Source organism: Helianthus annuus, chromosome 7 (genome assembly GCF_002127325.2).
Source record: "Helianthus annuus cultivar XRQ/B chromosome 7, HanXRQr2.0-SUNRISE, whole genome shotgun sequence".
NCBI lineage: Eukaryota > Viridiplantae > Streptophyta > Magnoliopsida > Asterales > Asteraceae > Helianthus > Helianthus annuus.
In genome coordinates, this window is record NC_035439.2 from 130,271,446 (window position 1) to 130,293,657 (window position 22,212).

At 40.2% G+C, this 22,212-nt stretch overlaps 2 protein-coding genes across 2 annotated transcripts; both read right to left on the reverse strand.

The window, feature by feature from the left end:
* Positions 1 to 13,832: 13,832 nt before the first annotated feature.
* LOC110866909 lies at positions 13,833 to 14,669 on the reverse strand. Its single transcript, XM_022116054.1, has 3 exons — positions 14,347 to 14,669; positions 13,978 to 14,253; positions 13,833 to 13,866 (listed from the first exon to the last, which is right to left on the reverse strand). The coding sequence occupies exons 1-3, from the start codon at positions 14,667 to 14,669 to the stop codon at positions 13,833 to 13,835; spliced, it is 633 nt and encodes a 210-aa protein (XP_021971746.1).
* A 2,188-nt stretch (positions 14,670 to 16,857) lies between these two features.
* Positions 16,858 to 17,691, reverse strand: LOC110866908. Its single transcript, XM_035975035.1, has 2 exons — positions 17,270 to 17,691; positions 16,858 to 17,068 (listed from the first exon to the last, which is right to left on the reverse strand). The coding sequence occupies exons 1-2, from the start codon at positions 17,689 to 17,691 to the stop codon at positions 16,858 to 16,860; spliced, it is 633 nt and encodes a 210-aa protein (XP_035830928.1).
* Between the last annotated feature and the right edge of the window lie 4,521 nt (positions 17,692 to 22,212).

The following is a 22,212-nucleotide window of genomic DNA, read 5'->3' on the forward strand; positions in this document are numbered from 1 at the left end:
GAAGAAGATCAAGATGTATGGGTCCCCGATTGTTTAGGAGGAGAGGACTATGATTCCCCGGCGGTCGATTCTCCGATGATGTCTTCTCCGGTTGTGGACCGGGCCAGTGCCGAGCTAGGGGAAGGTGGAGAGACTCAGAAGGCGATAGGGGTGGAGGAAGACAAAGGGTTGTCTAGTAACGTGATGGGTGTAGCTCCCATGCAAGAGGAGGATCTTGGGCATGGGGATTCTCACTTTTATGTCACAATATTGAGAAGGTGGTGGGTCCCTCTGGGGAGTCTGAGAATATGGGGACTAGGGGACAGAACATTGACGAAGGTGGGGTAGTTTCGGGAGATGGTGTCACGGCCCCCGACCCGGTTTGACCCGTTTCAGGAGCCGCGGGACAGAAATCCCGTGGTATTTAATTAATTGAGTTTAACAGTGGAAGTTTATTATCAGGATCTTTTTAAAACTGAAATATTTTCCGATTATTTTATTTCACAACTCGGGATAAAACCCCGGTAATTTACAATCATTTGATTTCACGAAGAAATCTTTTATTTTACAAAACATGTTTCTTTATTTTATCCTGAGCCACTTTCTTAAGCTTGTAGTGCTTCACGGCACTTTTCCTGGATCATAACAGATCACCTGAAACATGTTTGAAAAAGGTTTTGTCAGCGGGAAATACTGAGTGAATCATTCTATTTACATAAAATGATGCATAGTTATTAATTACAGCATAAGAGCGATTACAATGGCTTATATCTTATTTTTATCTGGCGCCGTGTCACAATGGTGACATGTCACAATGGTGACGATGGTCATACCACTATTAGGTCAATGAACCCAAATAGTGATGATTATCCCTAGTAGGTCAATGAACCTAACTGGGAGAAAATTAGTAATGTGCACAATACCCCACTAGCCAGTGATTTAAGATATCCACGACTTAGTCCCTGTAATTATAACTTTTGAAAATAATTTGGAGTATCGTAAAACAGTTGATAAAAAGAGAATGACTCATATTGCAGATTTAACGAGCAGTGTATAAGCCTACTGATTTAGCCTTGTTTAACCTAATTTTAATAACAATGCACACAAACTGGGTTAGTAACTAATACAGCAGTTACGACAATTCACGAGATTAAACCCTCACAACGATTGACAAAGTGCGATACTTAAACATCCAGCGGATTCACAACGAATGACAGAGTATAGCCCGAGTTCGGACAGGACTCAAACATTCAAGTCGAAATCACGACGAATGACAAAGTATAAACTCAATTTGAGCAGCACTTAATCATACGTTGGATAGTTTCAATCGATCGGACGTTGAATCGTAATAGCGATCGAGTTATTACCCTGTATTGCGGCGTCGATTAGTGATCCGTGTGTGTTAATTATGGTAAACAGAACGTAACTCCGTGCCTAAAACGAATTTCTTCGTCGAACGTACGCAGAATATCAAGTGCCAATGTCTGCTATTTATAGCCAAAATTTGACATTGCTTACGGACCGTAAGACTTTTATCCCTTACGGTCCGTAAGGGACACCTAATGGTCATAGGGTTGCCACGTGTGGGACTAGGCCTGCTGAGTTGATGAAATTGAAAAATTCGAATTTGACAGCACATAATTTAGATAATCGTAACTAGGGTTTACTCCCCTGAGTTTTAGGGGCCCTGATCCTGATTCTGATTGTTCTGAAATTTTTAGGGTTTGTGCAGAATCACTTGGGTGTCTTAATTAGGGTTTCCTATTGGATAATTAAAATAATAATTAAGACTTTTTGATAGGAGTTGTTACATTCTCCCCACCTTAATAAAAATCTCGTCCTCGAGATTTACTGGAATAATTGAGGATACTTTCGCTTCTTTTCTGATTCCCCTGCCCAAGTGTATTAGGGTCCTATCTTTGAATCCCACTTTACTTGAACTAACACTAATCGTTTGTGTTTTGAGAAATTTGATCTTTCTATCTTCTATCTGAAGAGGTTTATCTACAAATTTTAATTTTTCGTTTACCTTTATATCTTGGAGAGGTACTACCAAAGATTCGTCTGATAGACATTTCTTGAGATTGGATACATGAAATACATCATGTACTCCAGCTAACTCTCCTGGTAGTTGTAAACGATAAGCAACTGGTCCTATACGTTGGATCACTGGAAATGGTCCTACGTACCTTGGACTTAGCTTTCCTTTCTTACCGAATCTAACAACTCCTTTCCAAGGAGATACTTTCAATAGCATTTTGTCTCCAACTTGCCACTCCAACGGCTTTCGTCTATTATCTGTATAACTCTTCTGGCGATCTCTAGCCGTCTTCAGCCTTTCCTTCGTGATACTGAATATCACAGTCGTAGTCACTTAGGATTTTCATCCATCTCCTTTGCCTCATGTTTAATTCTTTTTGCTCAAATATATATCTTAAATTCTTATGACCCGTATAGACAGTAAACTTACTTCAATACAGACAATGTCTCCAAATCTTAAGGGCAAAATTATGGCTCCTAATTCTAAGTCATGAGTGGTATAGCTTTCTTCGTGCTTTTTCAATTGCCTTGATGCATACGTAATTACCTTCTTGCGTTGCATTAACACACATCCAAATCCTAGCTTTGAAGCATCACCATATACTTTAAAATATTCTGTTCCTTCTGGTAAGGCTAGGATTGGGGCATTTGTTAATTTATGCTTTAAGATCCTAAAGGCTTCTTCTTGTTTAGGTCTTCATTCAAACTTAACTGTTTTACAGGTTAGCTTAGTTAATGATATAGCTATCTTGGAAAAATCCTTAATAAACCGTCTATAGTATCCGGCTAAACCTACAAAACTCCTAATTTCCATTGCGGATTGCGGAACCTTCCATTTGGTAATTGCTGCTATCTTATCAGGATCTACGTGAATACCTTCATGATTCACCATATGACCTAGAAATTGTACTTCTGGTTGCTAAAATTCACACTTCGAGAATTTGGCGAAAAGCTTCTCTTTTCTTAACAAAGGTAAGAGTGCATGCAAGTGCTGATAATGTTTTTCCTGACTTTTGGCATAAATAAGTATATCGTCGATGAAGATAATTACAAATTTATCCAAATATGGTTTACAGATCCTATTCATTTTGTCCATGAATGTTGCAAGTGCATTCGTTAATCCGAAGGGCATGACTGTAAACTGGTAATGACCATACCTAGTTCTGAAAGCAGTTTTAGGTATGTCTTCCTCTTGTACTTTCAATTGATGATATCCGGAATGTAGGTATATTTTAGAAAAATATCTAGCTCCTTGAAGTTGATCGAAAAGATCATCAATCCTAGGTAATGGGTATCGATTCTTAATTGTAACCTTATTCAATTCTCTATAATCAATATACATTCTCATCGGACCATCCTTTTTCTTAATAAACAACACTGGTGCCCTCCCCCCCCCCCACGGGGATAAACTAGGTTGTATGAAACCTTTACTTAATAATTCATCTAATTGATTTTTTAGTTTTAATATTTCTGTGGGTGATAACCGATAAGGTGCCTTGGCTATCGGTATAGTTTCTGGAATTAGATGAATCCTAAATTCTACCTCCCTATCTGGTGGTAACCCTGGTAATTCTTCTGGGAATACATCTGAGTATTCTGAAACTACAAAAATTTCCTTAGGTTCTTTATCTTTGGTATTAATGATTACTGAAATTATTTATACTATTCCTTGCTTTTGTTCATAATTAGCAACTTTCATTACTGATATAAACTTTATGGGTTTACATGGCTTATCTCCTGTAATCATTATTACTTCTCCAGTGGGTGCACAAATTTCTATGGAATTCTTATCACAGATAATTTAAGTATGGTTGTTTACTAACCAATCCATTCCTAACACATCATCAAATTCAACTAATTTCATAGATAATGGGGTTGCAGAAATTTATGACTTAAAAGTTCTATTTCTACGTTTTGCAGAACCTTATTTATTTTAACTGAATTCCCATCTGCCGTTTCTACTGTAGAAATTTGCCTAATGCTGGTTAAAGGTAAGTTAAGAGTTTGGCAGAATGAAATATTTATAAAACTTTGGTTTGCACCAGAGTCAAATAATACTTTTGTGTAAACGTTGTGAACTAAGAACGTACCAGTGATTTCCTGAGCAGTCAGTTGGAAGGCTCTTACATTCCTTTTTGCTTCTTCTGCAGGTTTGGCTTTATTGTTAGATAGTTTGTTCAGTTTTGGACAATCTGGCCTAAGATGTCCAGCTTCTCCACAGTTGGAGCAGACTGAAAATCTCTTCCTCCTGCAGTCTTCTTCTTGATGCCCCGGAATTTTGCAAAAATTGCAATATCCTTTGCATCTTCCAAAATGCTTTCTTTTGCAAGAATTGCAAAATGGGCTAGTGGAAGATTGCCCATTCCCTCCTTTCTTGAAATTGTTATGGTTACCCGGACGGAATCCTTGGGTAATCTTTTGGGCTACTTCCTTCTATTTTCTTCTCTTGTCCGTACTAGTTCGTCAGTCAGAGTATTGGCTAAATCCACCGCATCATCAATCGTGCGAGGTTTCGCAGCCTTGACGATATTACGGATTTCAGCAATCAATCCCCAAATATAACGAGAAATAAGTACCGGCTCTGGCGAAGCCAGGGTTGGTACTACTCGAGCATACTCGAAGAATGTCGAGGTATACCTTCGACAATCTACATCCACCATCCGGTGGGTTAAAAACTTATTTGTCATTTGTTCCTTTTCATATTCGGGACAGAATTTTCTTTCTACAAAGCTCTTAAATTCTTCCCAGTTCATAGCATACGCCATCCTTCTTCCTTTTGCTTGTAACACCGTATTCCACCATTCTAGCGCCCCTTCTTTGAAAAGGTTTGACGCGTACATGACCTGATCATCCTGAGCACATTTACTTATGGCAATTACTACCTCGGTTTTCTCTAACCAACGCAGTGCCGCAGTCACTCCTTCATTGCCTGCAAACTCAGTGGGTTTACAAGCAAGAAATTTTTTGTAAGTGCAACCAGGCGTTGCAGCTTTCTTTTTCTTAGGGGGAGGAGCTTGCCGTGGTTCATTCTCATGATTAGTATGATTATTGCCTCCGTTTACGCTATTACTGAAGTTATCTTCAGAAGTACGTTTGCTAGGAACGATTTGTTGTGGTTCTATTGGATTTTTAACAGCAGCAACGATTGCTGGAATAGCGTTGGCTATCCCTTGAGCAACTATTGCTGGAATAGCGTTGGCTATCCCTTGAGCAACGATATTTTCTATATCCTGCCTAGTCATATATTGATCCCCCGGTTGTTGCTCAGATTGATTAACCTCATTAACTGGTTCATTATTAGCATTTTTCATCTGATAATATATTTATTAGTATTAATAATAACAATTATACATAAAATAATTATATTAATTTCACAATACGCATGTAGCCAAACTTATTGATTTCTTGATTTCCATTTATATTTAATAGTATGCATCAATACACACCATTATCTTACAAAGTTTTATTTTAGGTTATTTTACAGACTGATTTTTTTACTATTACTATTACACAACCACAGTTCCATAAATCCCCTATCCTTTGTCAGATGATATTCTAGTAATGGCATTCCCTCTCATCGTATTTCCAGGAGATCTGTCCCCCAATCTATTGGATCCTATTCCCAGTATCCATTAGTTCTTTGCCAAAGTGGCGGAGTTCAGCCATATTCTCGTTACTCATTGGTGGATTTGGTAAAGGTTCTGGATTGAACTGAGGAAAAAGCTTATAGGGATTGTTTTGGAACTGTATTTCATTAGTTAACCATTCGTCTATTTACGAGTGGATTGAAGGATTTGGAATAGCTGGTTCTAAGTTCATTGGTAGTTGTGTTTGAAAGTGAAAAAAAACATTTTCATTAACAGGCTTAATAGTATTATAGCTTGCCAATATAAAATCTAGCTCTTCCTGAGATGGTAACCTTTCAATTTGCCTAGAACTTTCCCCAATTTCCATTTTCTTAGGCTTGAGTTTCTCGAGAGGTAAAGCGTTGAATTCTATAGGTTCTTCTATGTCTGGTATATACCTATTGAAATCTCTGGAAACCTCTATTCTTACTGGATAGAGATTTAAATTCTGAAGGGCGTCAGACAAGTCACTCATGCTGTTTAGCAAAATACACACAATTACTAAGTTAAAAATCATAACAAAATTTTATAGAAAAACTTTTAAATATTATTTCATACTGGGTAACTACCAAAACAACTGAAATTTAAAACACACTAGGTTTTATTTGTAAATTTATTTATTTACTGAATAAGGTTTCTAGACGGTAGATAATAAAGGTGCTAAAACTTGGGTCAAATTATTTAAGGATTTGCATTAATCGCTACATTGGCTAGCATATAAAGATCTGCCCATACTGTATACAAGTAGTCAGATAATAAAACACATAATCACAGAATAGCAATTAATAAAAATAAAGTATTTTCTAAATACTTAATTGGCTTAAATTAGTGGCTCGATCAGTGGCTCTGATACCACCTTTTTCTGTCACGGCCCCCGACCCGGTTTGACCCGTTTCAGGAGCCACGGGACAGAAATCCCGTGGTATTTAATTAATTGAGTTTAACAGCGGAAGTTTATTATCGGGATCTTTTTAAAACTGAAATATTTCCCGATTATTTTATTTCACAACTCGGGATAAAACGCCGGTAATTTACAATCATTTGATTTCACGAAGAAATCTTTTATTTTACAAAACATGTTTCTTTATTTTATCCTGAGCCACTTTCTTAAGCTTGTAGTGCTTCACATCACTTTTCCTGGATCATAACAGATCACCTGAAACATGTTTGAAAAAGGTTTTGTCAGCGGGAAATACTGAGTGAATCAATCTATTTACATAAAATGATGCATAGTTATTAATTACAGCATAAGAGCGATTACAATGGCTTATATCTTATTTTTATCTGGCGCCGTGTCACAATGGTGACATGTCACAATGGTGACGATGGTCATACCACTATTAGGTCAAGGAACCCAAATAGTGATTTTTATCCCTAGTAGGTCAATGAACCTAACTGGGAGAAAATTAGTAATGTGCACAATACCCCACTAGCCAGTGATTCAAGATATCCACGACTTAGTCCCTGTAATTATAACTTTTGAAAATAATTTGGAGTATCGTAAAACAGTTGATAAAAAGAGAATGACTCACATTGCAGATTTAACGAGCAGTGTATAAGCCTACTGATTTAGCCTTGTTTAACCTAATTTTAATAACAATGCACACAAACTGGGTTAGTAACTAATACAGCAGTTACGATAATTCACGAGATTAAACCCTCACAACGATTGACAAAGTGCGATACTTAAACATCCAGCGGATTCACAACGAATGACAGAGTATAGCCCGAGTTCGGACAGCACTCAAACATTCAAGTCGAAATCACGACGAATGACAAAGTATAAACTCAATTTGAGCAGCACTTAATCATACGTTGGATAGTTTCAATCGATCGGACGTTGAATCGTAATAGCGATCGAGTTATTACCCTGTATTGCGGCGTCGATTAGTGATCCGTGTGTGTTAATTGTGGTAAACAGAACGTAACTCCGTGCCTAAAACGAATTTCTTCGTCGAACGTACGCAGAATATCAAGTGCCAATGTCTGCTATTTATAGCCAAAATTTGACATTGCTTACGAACCGTAAGACTTTTATCCCTTACGGTCCGTAAGGGACACCTAATGGTCATAGGGTTGCCACGTGTGGGACTAGGCCTGCTGAGTTGATGAAATTGAAAAATTCGAATTTGACAGCACATAATTTAGATAATCGTAACTAGGGTTTACCCCCTTGAGTTTTAGGGGCCCTGATCCTGATTCTGATTGTTCTGAAATTTTTAGGGTTTGTGCAGAATCACTTGGGTGTCTTAATTAGGGTTTCCTATTGGATAATTAAAATAATAATTAAGACTTTTTGATAGGAGTTGTTACAGATGGGGTGGGTCCACCTTTGGTGGTTAATTCTTTGAGGGGTAGTGGGGTCAAGGATCTTGGGATTAATAATAATTTTGGGCTCATTGATGGAGTTGGGTGATGTGGAAAAAGTAGTTCAACTAGATAAACTAAAATTACCCTAAATTAAGACTCAAGTAATAAAAATCTAGACTCTCTAACCTGACTAAACTACTCACCGGCAAGTGAACCGGTCGACTCTAGCACAGAAAAGTAAGTCCGGATGTCGTACCCACAAGGACTCTAATGAATTACGTTAACGACTCTATTTAGACTAGACACTGACACGACTAAACAATTGTTGTGTTTTAAGGGAGGTTTTAAAAATCCTAAAATTGCAATTAAATTGGAATTAAACTAAGACACGAACGAAGACTAGGGTTTGATTCAGATGAGATTAACGACTACCTAGACTTGAATCCAGTTTATCTATGAATGGATTTCTAACGGTATTATTGTTGTATGGAGCCGGTATCGTAAAGTACTAAACCTTAAGGTATTTCAATGCTAAGACCTCCCGACCCTTCTCAGGAAGAAACCTAGGAAACCCTACAAGGCTGTTATGTATACCGACTGTTAGATTTCCTCTCAGTCCTCTAACGACTCTAAAAGTGCCCTAATACGACTATCTACCTCTCAGTGCGACAATCTAAGGCAATTCTAGATTCTAACTTGGTTTACTAGACACAAATGCAATTAGGGAACTAAAGTCGACTTCTATCAAAATCTAATTTAGCTATATACTGCACCAAGACCTAATAACTAACTCGAGCCTCTCAGCGACAAGTTAAGCAGAATATTTACTTCTAATTATATTTTAATTACTGTTTCTAAGGCTATCGGCCGATTTACCCAAAGATCACCCGAACCCGCAAGGATGCAAATAATCAACACAGATCTATTATGTGAAAGACATCCACCAAAATCTATGTGAAACAGTAAACAATCCACAATCAAAAGTAAATACGCACACGCACCAAATCAGAAATACTAGAACACTTTACTTTCAGAAATCAATCCATAATCAATCAATAAAAACCGTTAAAAGATCCAAACATTAATTAAACTATCATCTTATCTAGGTAGTATCTAGGGTTTAGCCAAGAAACATGATGTCTAAAATAAACAAAGCAAGTTCAAAACAAGAATTCATCGGAAAGTATCAAAAACACGAACCCTTAAAGAACACCGGGAGATAAAACCCGAACAATCTTCACTTTCACGATCCAAGCTTCAACTGAATGATTCTCGCAAGCTAAAGCACTCCAAAATACTCAAAATCCCCTTTAAAATTCGCCCTAGGGTTTCTTGATTCGTAATTAGAGTTGTGTTAAGTTTTTCTTGGAAATCTCCTCAAAACCCTAGAGAGGCAACAACTTTTCCCCGAAATTGGACCCCTCGCGTGACGCTAAGGGGGTGTCGCGTCACGCGGCGCCTCTTTGTCTGATTTTTATTATTTTTTTATTCATTTTCAACTTCCAGCTTCTCCGACGCGCGTACGAATCCCGGTTTTCTTCCAAACTGCTCGGTTTTCCTCGTTTTTCATCACTTTAAGCTACGGGACCTGAAATCAAAGCTTAACGTCAGCAGTATCGAAATTCTAACCTAAACTAGACTCTAAACGACTGAAAACTGACCAAAATATACACTATAAACATATGTAGTTTTCAGTACATCAAACATCCCCACACTTACTCTTTTTTCGTCCTCGAAAAAGAATTATGCAACGGAATCATAGACAAATAATCACTCGGACCGAAAACATAGATATACTTAATTAAAACCAAAGCTTGCGTTAGCTGCGATTGCAAATATACTTGTCCACTTTAAACCCGAATCCAATCCTAAGCCCTTATCATGTGATTTTAATTTAAGTGCGGTCAGTCTACCTAGGGTCTCACACTAGAATCAACAGTCCACCTACTCCCGCCTCAAGCTTATAGGACTAAAAGAACGATCATTTGACCAATTCTCAACCGTCTTATATCAAAACCAAGAGAGTTTACAATCAAATTTTTTTTCGTTTTCCATTTTTTTTCGCTTTTCTTTTTTTTTTCTTCCGTGAGTCTAGACGTGCTTTCCCTAGCCAAGAGGCAATCCGGCTGTAGAGTCGCTATCCCCAACCACAGATTACTTAGGTTTCGGTACTTATTTATTTATTTTTTTCTTTTTAGCACGGTCGATTTCACACACCCTAGAGGTAATTCGGCTGTAGAGTCGCTATCCCCAACCCAAACTACATAGGAATGCATTACTTTCATTTAGTTTCTAGCTCACTTTTTATTCTATTTTTTTTTTCATGATCACAAACTCTAACGGTTTTAACTTATAACAGTGCCCCTTATACTATTATTGGCGGTTTTAGTTTCCCATATCTCCCAGGCAAAAACCCACTAGCAGACCGACAATTAAGGTATATTAGCTCAAAGGGACTTAAAACCAAACCCGGGCCTATCCACATATCCCTAACTAGACGCAAGCTCGATTTATTTAACTCTCATATTATTATTCGAACCCGAGCAAAAATTTGTCTTTTCTATCATTTTCCGTTCAAAAATGCAAACTTCTTTTTTATTCGAAAGACATTTTCTGATTTTTCAATTTTTTTTTGGATTTTTTCTATTTTTTAATTTTTTTGTATTTTTAATAATTAAGACTCGATTATTTACATGTATTCCCATCCCCACACTTAGAGATTGCATTGTCCCTAATGCAAGAACGAAAATAGGACTCGACAACTACCTAAAAACTACTAGACTACTAACGAACTACTAAATAACTAGATGACGAAATAAATAAAAGTACAACAACAACAACAACAAAAAGGGAAACGACTTAACTGATATGTGAGACTGTCAAAGTGCCAGTCGTTTCCACATAAGCCCTCCAATACCGAACGTGCTCAGCAAACAATACCAAACTCTCTCTCACACGAACGGAAAGCGGCTCCAAATCATCAACCTAAAGCAAAATATACCATGCCAAACATACCACTACCACGTGTCCAACATACCATCATCCAAAATTCAAACAGAAAATAAAATATATGTCCTACGGATACAACCACATCAAACTACTGAAACAGCATAAATAAAATAAAACATGAAAGGATATATATGCTGCTGCAGTCTGCTACATCACTCCTCCTCTGAATCTTCCTCCATCTGCTGGGTCGCCGAACCTCTAGCCTGCTGCCACCCGAACTGCCCACTATACGCATAACCACTTTGACCTCCCCACTGATCATACCCCGGATACTGACCATAAACATATGGGGTCTGCTGCTCGCCTCCATAAACTGGTGGAGGTAATAATCCCGCAAAGGGTGGAGGTATCTGAGCATCTAGTGACATACCCGACATCATGTACCTGAGCATGTCGTTCTGTCGGTGGTGGCTCTGCATGGTCCACTGGTGGTCAACCCGCATCCTATCTTCAATCTGAGCAAACCTCTACTGTGTGTAGTTAAAAGCAGCCTCAGGAGTGAACGGGTCGGGCCTCGGCTGTCTAACGGGCTACTGTGGCGCTGGGATCGTACGCCTCTGTCGAGGTGCCGGTTGTCGTTGCGGAGGAGCACCAACCTCGAAGTTCCACTCTGGCGGGTCCGAATGTGTAAGAATACCTGCCAACCGTAGATCCGCAACATCCCAACGAACCGTTGGCATACCCTCATGCATCTGCTCAAGCTTGTATTTTGTAAGGGCCCGAATATTCCTTGCCAACTGAGCTATGTAAGGCCCAAGATCCATTGTGGCCCGTTTTCCTCCCCGACAAGGCCTATTGCATGACCATGCAAAGAAGCTTGCCAAATTTCCAATTTCGCTTTTCAACCATACACATCAATGCGAAAATATCTAACCAATTCGCTTTATTCTCGCCCGACTTCCTCGCCACAACCGTAGTCGCCAATGCCTTCAAAATATACCTATATATCGGATCACGAACCGATGTGATGAGGTTCGTTTGAGCGAACGGCTGAGACGCAATTGTATCCCAAAATCTTTCCAAATCCACCGAATTCAAACACTTCGGCCGAGGGTGATTGTACACACCCCTTAACCCATTCACAAATTCATCCGTCTCCACTTCTTCCGGTGTGTAAAAACCCAGGGCTACTCCAAACTGAGCCATATTCATTTCATAAAGATTTCTACCCAATGAGAACGACACCGCATTATTTTCAGCAAAAGCACCCTCTTTATGACGGAAGGTACAATGAAACTCATTTGTAAGTTCGGTATACTGCGGCCCATCACAATAATCCATTGCCGCTCTCAACCTCGGCCCCAATAATTCTGCCACACGCTCACTCGCTCCCATACCTTGTAACCACTCCCAATCAATTACACGATGCTCCAATGTCTGAGTTACCACATACTTCTTGAGCTTTACCCTCTCTTCGGTATCTTCTTCAAAATCCAATACCGGGTGATCGACCAACCTCTCAATTCGGGAATATACTCTCCTATCGTTCCCGCGATACTTGATCTTCCTTTTTCTTGGGTTTGACGACGAACCTTCACCCGACATGTTCTGCAAAACAAGAAAGATTTGACAAGAAAAACAGTGCAGACTGTTAGTAATCACAAGCTATTTTTGGTATTTTTTATATTTAAAAAAAACGAAATAGCCGTATAGCATTTCATTCACGGCTAATATCAAAAACATGGGTTACCGTTTACAAAAGCTTAAGTTACACATCATTCTACCCGAATGGAGATTGAGTACGGGCAAAATGTTGTGAACTTGTACATGCATATAAGTAAACCCGACACTAGACTCAAACTACTAATCTAAAGACTACTAGACTCAATGACTCGAACGACCTACGACTCAATGTACACTATCTCCTCCAGGCACTTTAATTGTCCTCAATTAAGCGTAAGTGCCAAAATATCCCCACACTTGAGGCGAAACACGTGAGAGTTTGACTTTTTAAACCTTAACGCAACGTTTGTGGCAACAAAATCCGTTTAGAAAACTAATCACATTTGCAAAAATCAGTTCAAAAACCTATTTTTTTAGCAAAAATTCATTAGTTATAGCCAAACAAACCCGTAAAGCTCAAACATGTTGTCTAGTTGTCCAAACATACCCCACAAGTCTCAAACAACCTCAAGCAAACCAACCCGAACCATCCGCAGACCCCATTGTATGTAAACATCCCAAACATAACCACCCGCATACCACTAACATGACTAAAGGCTCAAAAATCCCAACTTTATGAACCTACACAAACCCAAAATCTAAGACATGACTGACCCAACACTACAACTAAGCAATAAAGTTATCTACTAGCGAGAAATCACCGAAATCATACCTTGGATTCGGATTTAGGAAGAAAAATGAAGCCTTGAACTTGTGGTGCACGAATTTGTCCAAAAACACGAGAATGGAGCGCGAATTCGGGTGAAATTGATGGTTAAGATTGTGAGGAATGTGATTGTGGTGATTTAGGAAGAAGAACGGAGAGATTTGGTGGAAAAACAAGTGAGTTATGGTGATTTTAGTGAAATTCGCGACTAGGGTTTTGGAAAAGGGGAAAGGAAAGCATTACAGCCAACAAGTTCAACGAAAACGCTTTAATCCGGTCCAAGGGGGCCTCGCGTAACGCTAAGGGTCAGGGGAGAGGCCTCGCGTTATGCGGCGGGTCAAAATTTTATTTGTTTTGAACTGTTAGGCTACGCGTGACGCTAAGGCCCTTGGCGTCACGCCAAGGGCCGTTTTTCACAGAATGATTCGTAAAAACTCTTGTTTCATGCCTTAGAAAAATTTCCAACTTTTTCCCAAACCATCCAAAACCCACAAAAATTTTTTCTAAGTGTCCAAAACACATACCTGGGACCTCTTTTCTCATGCTTTTTCCGTTCCGTAGCGGTGATGAAACCTGCAAAATTCTCAACAACACAAAACAAACACCGAAAAACCACGAAAAATACGATAAATTAAGAAATTTACAAACGGTACATACTCTACACACGAAGCTTTTCGCACTCACTGGTCGGTGAAGGTGGGTGGGTCCTCTAGAGGAATTTCTTCCTCTTCGGTGGTATCAATGGGACCTCCCAAGTAATGTTTCAATCTATGATCGTTTACCTTCCATACCCCTTTGTCGACTTCGTCGTATAATTCAACCGTGCCGTATGGAAACACTTCTCTTACCACATACGGTCCACTCCATCTCGATTTCAGCTTCCCTGCTATCAATTTCAACCTCGAATTGAACAAAAGCACTTTATCACCTACCTTAAACTCTTTCAAGCCTCGCAACCTCCTATCATGCAACGCCTTAGTTTTTTCCTTGATACTCAAAGATCGTTCATAGGCGGCATCCCTCAATGCTTCCTACTCGTGAATTTGGAAGAACCTCCTTCTAGCGGCCTCGGTAAGGTCAAGATTACCGGTTTTCAATGCCCACAAAGCTCTATGCTCTAACTCTACCGGAAGATGGCAAGCTTTGCCATACACAATCATAAAGGGTGTTGTTCCTAACGGTGTCTTATAGGCGGTGCGGAAAGCCCACAAAGCGTCGTCAAGCTTTTCCGACCAATCCTTTCTACTTTTTCCTACCGTTTTCTCTAAGATTCTCTTCACCCCTTGGTTAGCATTCTCTACTTGGCCACTAGTTTGCGGGTGGTACGCGGTGGAAAGACGGTGAGTGACACCGTAGCGTGCAAGTGCCTTTTCCATGGCGGAATTGCAAAAATGCGTACCACGGTCACTTATGATAGCTTTAGGGACTCCGAAACGCGTGAATAGCTTTTAAGGAATCTCACCACCACTCGGGCATCATTGGTGGGCAAAGCTTTAGCTTCGACCCACTTTGAAACGTAATCAATGGCCACGAGGATGTACCTATTTCCACTTGAAGATGGAAAAGGTCCCATGAAGTCAATGCCCCAAACGTCAAAGATTTCAAGAACTTGGATGGGATTTTGAGGCATTTAATCCTTGGATGAGATGTTGTCGGTACGTTGGCAATGATCACATGTCCTAACAAACTCTACGGCATCCTTAACTACCGTTGGCCAATAGAACCCACTATCAAAGACCTTTTGTGCCGTCACATTCGCTCCATGATGGCCTCCCGTTAAACCCTCGTGCACATGTCTAAGGATGTCTAAACCATCCTCCTTTGAAACGCATCTCCTAAGCACTCTATCTCCACCTATCCTAAATAGGTACGGGTCGTCCCAAATATACTTCCTAGCCTCCCTAAGAAGCTTTTTCTTTTGTTGGTAGGACATACCCCTCACAAGATCACCGGTCGCTAAATAATTCGCCAAATCCGAGAACCATGGCAAACCCTCTACCTCGGCACTAACAAAATCTATGGTTTCGTGGGGAAAAGTGTCTCCTATTGAATCCTCACGCACCTCTTCTCTCTTTGGATCCTCTAAACGTGACAAGTGGTCGGCGGCCACGTTTTCCGCTCCCTTTTTATCCTTAATTTCTATATCGAACTCGGAGAGCAAAAGAATCCATCTAATGAGATGCGGCTTCGCGTCTTTCTTTTGGAATAGAAATCGCAAAGCGACGTGGTCGGTGAACACGGTGGTTTTGGAAAGCACGAGATATGAGCGGAACTTATCAAACGCAAACACTACGACTAAGAGTTCCTTTTCCGTGGTGGTATAGTTCTCTTGAGCATCGTTTAGAGTTTTGCTCGCGTAGTAGATTGGATGAAAGTGTTTATCGACTCTTTGACCTAAGACCGCACCTACGGCATAATCGCTTGAGTCACAGATTAGCTCGAAAGGCAAGCTCCAATCGGGCGAAACAAGTATCAGGGCACTCACGAGTTTTTCCTTCAAGAAGTCAAACGCTTTGATGCACTCCTCGTCGAAGATGAAAGGTACATCTTTCTCTAAAAGTCGGGTCATCGGGCGTGTGATTTTGGAAAAATCCTTTATGAAACGCCTATAAAAGCACGCATGACCTAGGAAGCTCCTAACGGACTTGACACTAGTAGGTGGAGGCAATCTACTTATGGTATTTATCTTGGCCCTATCCACCTCTATACCCTCTCTCGACACCTTGTGTCCTAAAAATATCCCCTCCGTCACCATAAAGTGACACTTCTCCCAATTCAACATAAGATTTGTCTCTATGCACCTCTTAAGCATCCTATCAAGATTTAAAAGACATTGTTCGAAAGTGGTGCCATAAACCGAGAAGTCATCCATGAAAACATCCATGGAAGTCTCAAGCATGTCTTGGAATATAGCGACCATGCATCTTTGGAAAGTTGTCGGAGCGTTGCATAACCCGAAAGGCATGCGGCGATACGCATAAGTGCCGTAAGGGCATGTGAACGTCGTTTTATCTTGATCCTCCGGGGCGATGGGGATCTGAAAATAACCCGAAAATCCATCGAGAAAACAATAAAATTGTTGACCCGCTAGACGCTCCAACATTTGGTCAATGAATGGTAAGGGGAAGTGGTCTTTCCGGGTGGCGTCATTTAACTTTCGATAGTCTATGCACACACGCCAACCGGTAATGGTACGGGACGGGATTAACTCGTTCTTTTCGTTCATGATCACCGTCATCCCACCCTTCTTTGGGATGACTTGGGTCGGGCTAACCCATGGTGAATCGGAAAGGGGGTAAATCACCCCGGCATCTAACAGCTTAAGCACTTCTTTCTTAACGACCTCTTGCATGTTCGGATTGAGCCGCCGTTGAGGTTGCACCACTGGCTTATAGTCATCTTCCATGAGTATTCGGTGGGTACAATAGGCGGGGCTTATACCCTTGATATCCGAAAGACGCCATGCAATGGCTTCCCTATTTTCTCTCAACACCTCTAACAACCTACCCTTCTCTCCCTCCTCTAACTTAGATGAAATAATGATGGGAAACTCGGAACCCTCACCTAAAAAGCATATTCTAAGTGGGACGGGAGGACTTTGAGTTCTAATGGGGCGGGTTTCTCTATAGGTGTACTCTCACTCTCACTTTTGATCTCACTCAATTCTAGCACTTCGGGAACCCACTCGTCCTCTTCCACTCCCTCGCTCTCACTCACAACTTCCTCTACCTTCTCAACTACCTCATCTATCCTACTCTCCACTAGGTCGGCTCCACTAATATAGTCAAAGCAATGGTCAACACAAGATAAGAAATACTCTATGAAATAGACCGAATGACAAGGACTACTAAGGTCATCGGAACCACTAGGGTGTTCCATGGAGCGTGCTATCTCGAAAGTAACTCTCTCCTCACCGACTTGAAGTGTGATTTTCCCATCAAAGACATCAATGATGGCCTTGGCGGTACACAAAAACGGGCGTCCTAGAATGATAGGAACCTTTTCGTCGGCTTCCATATCAAGAACGACAAAGTCTACGGGAAAGACGAATTTATCCACTTTGACTAGAAGGTTTTCGATTATACCACGTGGATACTTAACGGATCTATCGGCTAGAGACAAAGACATGCGTGTAGGGGACAACTCTCCTACACCTAACCTCTCATACATGGAATATGGCATTAAGTTTATACTCGCTCCTAGATCGGCTAGGGCCCTACACTCGGTATCATTCCCAAACAAGCACGGGATGGTAAAAAGGCCCGAATCCGTCAATTTTTCCGAGACCTTGTTCAACACTACAGCGGAACACCCTCCACTAAGGGGGATGTTAGAAACCTCTCCTAACCTATCCTTTCGTTTTAGAAGATCTTTTAAAAATTTTGCATATTTCGGCATTGATTGAAGGGCTTCTATAAAAGGAAGGTTGATTCTAAGCTGCTTAAAGATTTCTAAAAATTTCCCGTACTCTTTGGAATAAGTTTGATTTTTAAGTCGGGAAGGAAACGGAGCACGGGAAATATCAACATTGGGTGATGGGACAACTTGAACGGGTCTCTTTCCTAAACTCTTCTCACTTGAAGTACCCCCAGTGTGTGCGGTACTTTCTGGGATTAACCTAGGTTGCACTTTACCGGGCACCTCCATTTCAATCTCCTCATCTACGGGGTCCTCATCTTCTATCTCAACACTCTCGGGTCTCACTACCTCTCCTAAGGTCCTACCACTACGGGTCGAAATTGCCTTCAAAGAGCCAGATGGGTTGGGCTTTGTGTTGCCCGAGAATTTACCGGGAGGTTGTTCTTGCAATTGGCGTGCAATATCCCCAACTTGCCTTTGAAGGTCTAAGAAACTTGAATGATTATTCTTCAGGAGCGTAGCGTGGTCCTCTAAGGTACGTTGGGTAGCCTGATCCTTAACCAATAATTGGGAAAGAAGGTCCTCTATCCTAGACAAACTACCACCTGACCCCTCACTCTTAGGTGGAACCTCTTGGTTTGACCCCTCACCTCTGAACTGCCCACCTGAACCTGAACTAGCAAATGGACCTGTTTGACCCGACCCCCCGCTAGAATAAAAACCTGGCCCCCTGCTTTGATATTGACCTGATGGAAAACCAGGGGGGTTACCTGAGGAGCGATAATTGTTAGCACGCCAATTAGAGTTACTATTGTTGAACGGGTTAGTTGGACCCCTATTTTGACCTGCTATATACTCGACCTGCTCTAGGGTAAGGGTTGGGCAATCTATGGTGTCATGTCCACCTCTACAAACCTCGCATCTATCTACCTTCTTCTTATTTTCTAGCAACTCTTTGGTGATATAGTCAAGCTGAGATATTACCATTGAGTCTGAAACGACTTGGTTCACTCCTCGAGAAGATGAGGAAGTAATCACAGGATTGGAATTCCTGCTGGTAGCACTATGATCTATATCAGCATGAGCGAAGCACTCAAAGAGGTCATTACAGTCAGCCACAGTTTTCTTTCCCATTAGGTGGCCTCCTGCAGATGTATCGAATCGGGCTTTGCACTCAGGGGTAAGACCGTTATAAAATTTTTCTACTAAGGCCCAATCCGACAGTCCATGTTGGGAGCACGCGAGAGTAAAGTTTGAAACCTCTCCCATGCTAAGTGATAAGGTTCGTCAGGCTCCATTCTGAAGGAATGGATCTGATCTCGAAGGCGAGAGGCCTTCGCAGGTGGAAAATACTTAGCAAGGAATGCATCTCTAAGTCCAGCCCAAGTAGTGTAAGTACCTGCTGGCTGCGAGTCGAGCCATGTGGCTGCGCGGCCAGCAAGCAAAAAGGGGAAGACTTGGAGATAGCGGGCATCAAGATTAACACCTTCGATGCCGAAGGTGCTACACAGACGGGTGAGACGGTTGATATGTGCTGGCGCGTCCTCATCATCACGACCATGAAACTGACAAGAGTTGTTAATGGCAGTCATGATGTATGAAGGAATTTGCCAAGACTTATCATTGGTGATTTCAGGACGGGTGATGGGTGAGTTTGCGGTAAAACCCGCGGTGGAACGCTGGTGGACAGTTTGGTTTTCGGCCATTTGGTGAACTGGTTGTGGACTAGGGTGACGGGAGGGTGGTGGGGAATTATGGGGTGATGACTTCGGGGTGAAGTCGTAGTTTGGTGGTTTAGAGTGTAGTGTAGAGTCAGAAAGGGCTGAAGATGAAGTTGGGGGTTTTCGAACCTGAGGGTTTGGTGTGGAGAAGGAAGACTTGTCAATTGGCGGCTTCACTGGTCCCTGCGAACGCGTGTGGGGCATGAACTGCAAAACCAAGAATAAACAAGTAAGTCAACTCCAACAAAAGACTCAAAGAAATACGAAAAAAACACTAAAATTACTTGGACTCCTACGACTCACAAACACACAAAAAGCACGTAACGATATCAGTTGAAATCCAAACTAAGCAGTTAACGCAATTGCCAAGTAATAAACTAAAATTACCCTAAATTAAGACTCAAGTAATAAAAATCTAGACTCTCTAACCTGACTAAACTACTCACCGGCAAGTGAACCGGTCGACTCTAGCACAGAAAAGTAAGTCCGGATGTCAAACCCACAAGGACTCTAATGAATTACGTTAACGACTCTATTTAGACTAGACACTGACACGACTAAACAATTGTTGTGTTTTAAGGGGGGTTTTACTAAAATCCTAAAATTGCAATTAAATTTGAATTAAACTAAGACACGAACGAAGACTAGGGTTTGATTCAGATGAGATTAACGACTACCTAGACTTGAATCCAGTTTATCTATGAATGGACTTCTAACGGTATTATTGTTGTATGGAGCCGGGATCGTAAAGTACTAAACCTTAAGGTATTTCAATGCTAAGACTTCCCGACCCTTCTCAGGAAGAAACCTAGGAAACCCTACAAGGCTGTTATGTATACCGACTGTTAGATTTCCTCTCAGTCCTCTAACGACTCTAAAAGTGCCCTAATACGACTATCTACCTCTCAGCGCGACAATCTAAGGCAATTCTAGGTTCTAACTTGGTTTACTAGACACAAATTAATTAGGGAACTAAAGTCGACTTCTCTCAAAATCTAATTTAGCTATATACTGCACCGAGACCTAATAACTAACTCGAGCCTCTCAGCGACAAGTTAAGCAGAATATTTACTTCTAATTATATTTTAATTACTGTTTCTAAGGCTATCGGCCGATTTACCCAAAGATCACCCGAACTCGCAAGGATGCAAATAATCAACACAGATCTATTATGTGAAACACATCCACCAAAATCTATGTGAAACAGTAAACAATCCACAATCAAAAGTAAATACGCACACGCACCAAATCAGAAATACTAGAACACTTTACTTTCAGAAATCAATCCATAATCAATCAATAAAAACCGTTAAAAGATCCAAACAATAATTAAACTATCTTCTTGTCTAGGTAGTATCTAGGGTGTAGCCAAGAAACATGATGTCTAAAATAAACAAAGCAAGTTCAAAACAAGAATTCATCGGAAAGTATCGAAAACACAAAATTAAAGAACACCGGGAGATAAAACCCGAACAATCTTCACTTTCACGATCCAAGCTTCAACCGAATGATTCTCGCAAGCTAAAGCACTCCAAAATACTCAAAATCCCCTTTAAAATTCGCCCTAGGGTTTCTTGATTCGTAATTAGAGTTGTGTTAAGTTTTTCTTGGAAATCTCCTCACTAACCTGCGTAATTTAGCACTTTAACGAACCGGTAACCAACCGGACACTACCCGAAACACCAAATTTTCACTAGAAGCATTGTTTTAGCGTTACAAAGCTAGTTATGGTCACCGAACATCATAACACATCCTAAAACACCATAACACATATAACCCTAACTAATTACCTTAAAATCTAACTAGATTGCTAACTAAAGATTACAACCCAACCAAGACCCCCCCCTCCATAACCGGTTACAAAAGTGGGCCCACACTTTTGATTTTCTTGAATACTATATTAGATCATGTTTCTTGGATATTAGACATAATAACCAAAAGATTTAGTGTTGTAGAAGGATATAAGACACATGAACCATAAGACATCACCTACACCTTTCATTCTTAACATTTTCAAACTCCACTTCTCTTCTTCTTCTTCTTCTTCTTCATGTTCACGGCCCAACACCCCTTTCCGTCATCTTCATCTTGCAATCAATTTTCATACATTCTAAGATGATCTAGAGGTGTCTTGAGCATAACTAAGAAGCTTGGAAGCATTGGAAGTGGAAGGACCTTCTCCTAGAGCTTTTAACCACCAAGTTTATCCCCTTCATCATTCATGATCTCTTCCCTAGCCTTGTGCTAGTAGTAAGACTCTCCTAACTTCATTTTACTTCTTATTATGATGGTTAAAAGTATATGTAAAAGACTAAACATGATGACATAAAGAATCAAGAACATAACTCTTAACATAAAGCTCTAAATCATGATAATCTATGTTGTTTAAGTATATGTGTGAATCTTGATTGTGATTTCTTGTGAATATGAAGTTAATCATCATAAGGAAACTTGCTAGATTGTGATTAAACACATGATCTAGCAAGAGAGAGGATGATCTTGTGAAAAATCAAAGTGATCATCCTTTATGTAAACATGAACTTGAAAGATGAAGTTATTTTTATGTAAGATAATGATGGGTAAATGATATAAGACTTATAAATTGATGATTTCAAAGATAGTTTTCTCAAGAAACCAAGTTTATTTACAAGATTTACATAACCATGATTTATAGAAAAACTAATCACATAGTGATAAATCAAAGCTAGAAACACATGGTTAACAAGAAAATTTCAAGAAGAAATATTTTTGAAAAATCATTTTAGAAGTTGTGAAAGACTAAATTCTTCAAGAATGTGATTTACAAACAAATAACCATGTTTTAAAGGGTAACTAAGTC

Bases quoted from the DNA above. Each gene is read 5' to 3' on its own strand.
- LOC110866909 (XM_022116054.1), bottom strand. From the start codon at position 14,669: ATGGAAAAGGCACTTGCACGCTACGGTGTCACTCACCGTCTTTCCACC. The intron at 14,254-14,346 runs GTTCTTCCAAAT...GTTGCATGATAG, and splicing joins ACCGAGGCCGCTAGAAGGAG to GAGGTTGCGAGGCTTGAAAG. The intron at 13,867-13,977 runs GTGAGTGCGAAA...AGAATTTTGCAG, and splicing joins CCACCCACCTTCACCGACCA to GTTTCATCACCGCTACGGAA.
- LOC110866908 (XM_035975035.1), bottom strand. From the start codon at position 17,691: ATGCCGAAATATGCAAAATTTTTAAAAGATCTTCTAAAACGAAAGGAT. The intron at 17,069-17,269 runs GTTTTTGTGTAC...TGACTATATTAG, and splicing joins CCTATCATTCTAGGACGCCC to TGGAGCCGACCTAGTGGAGA.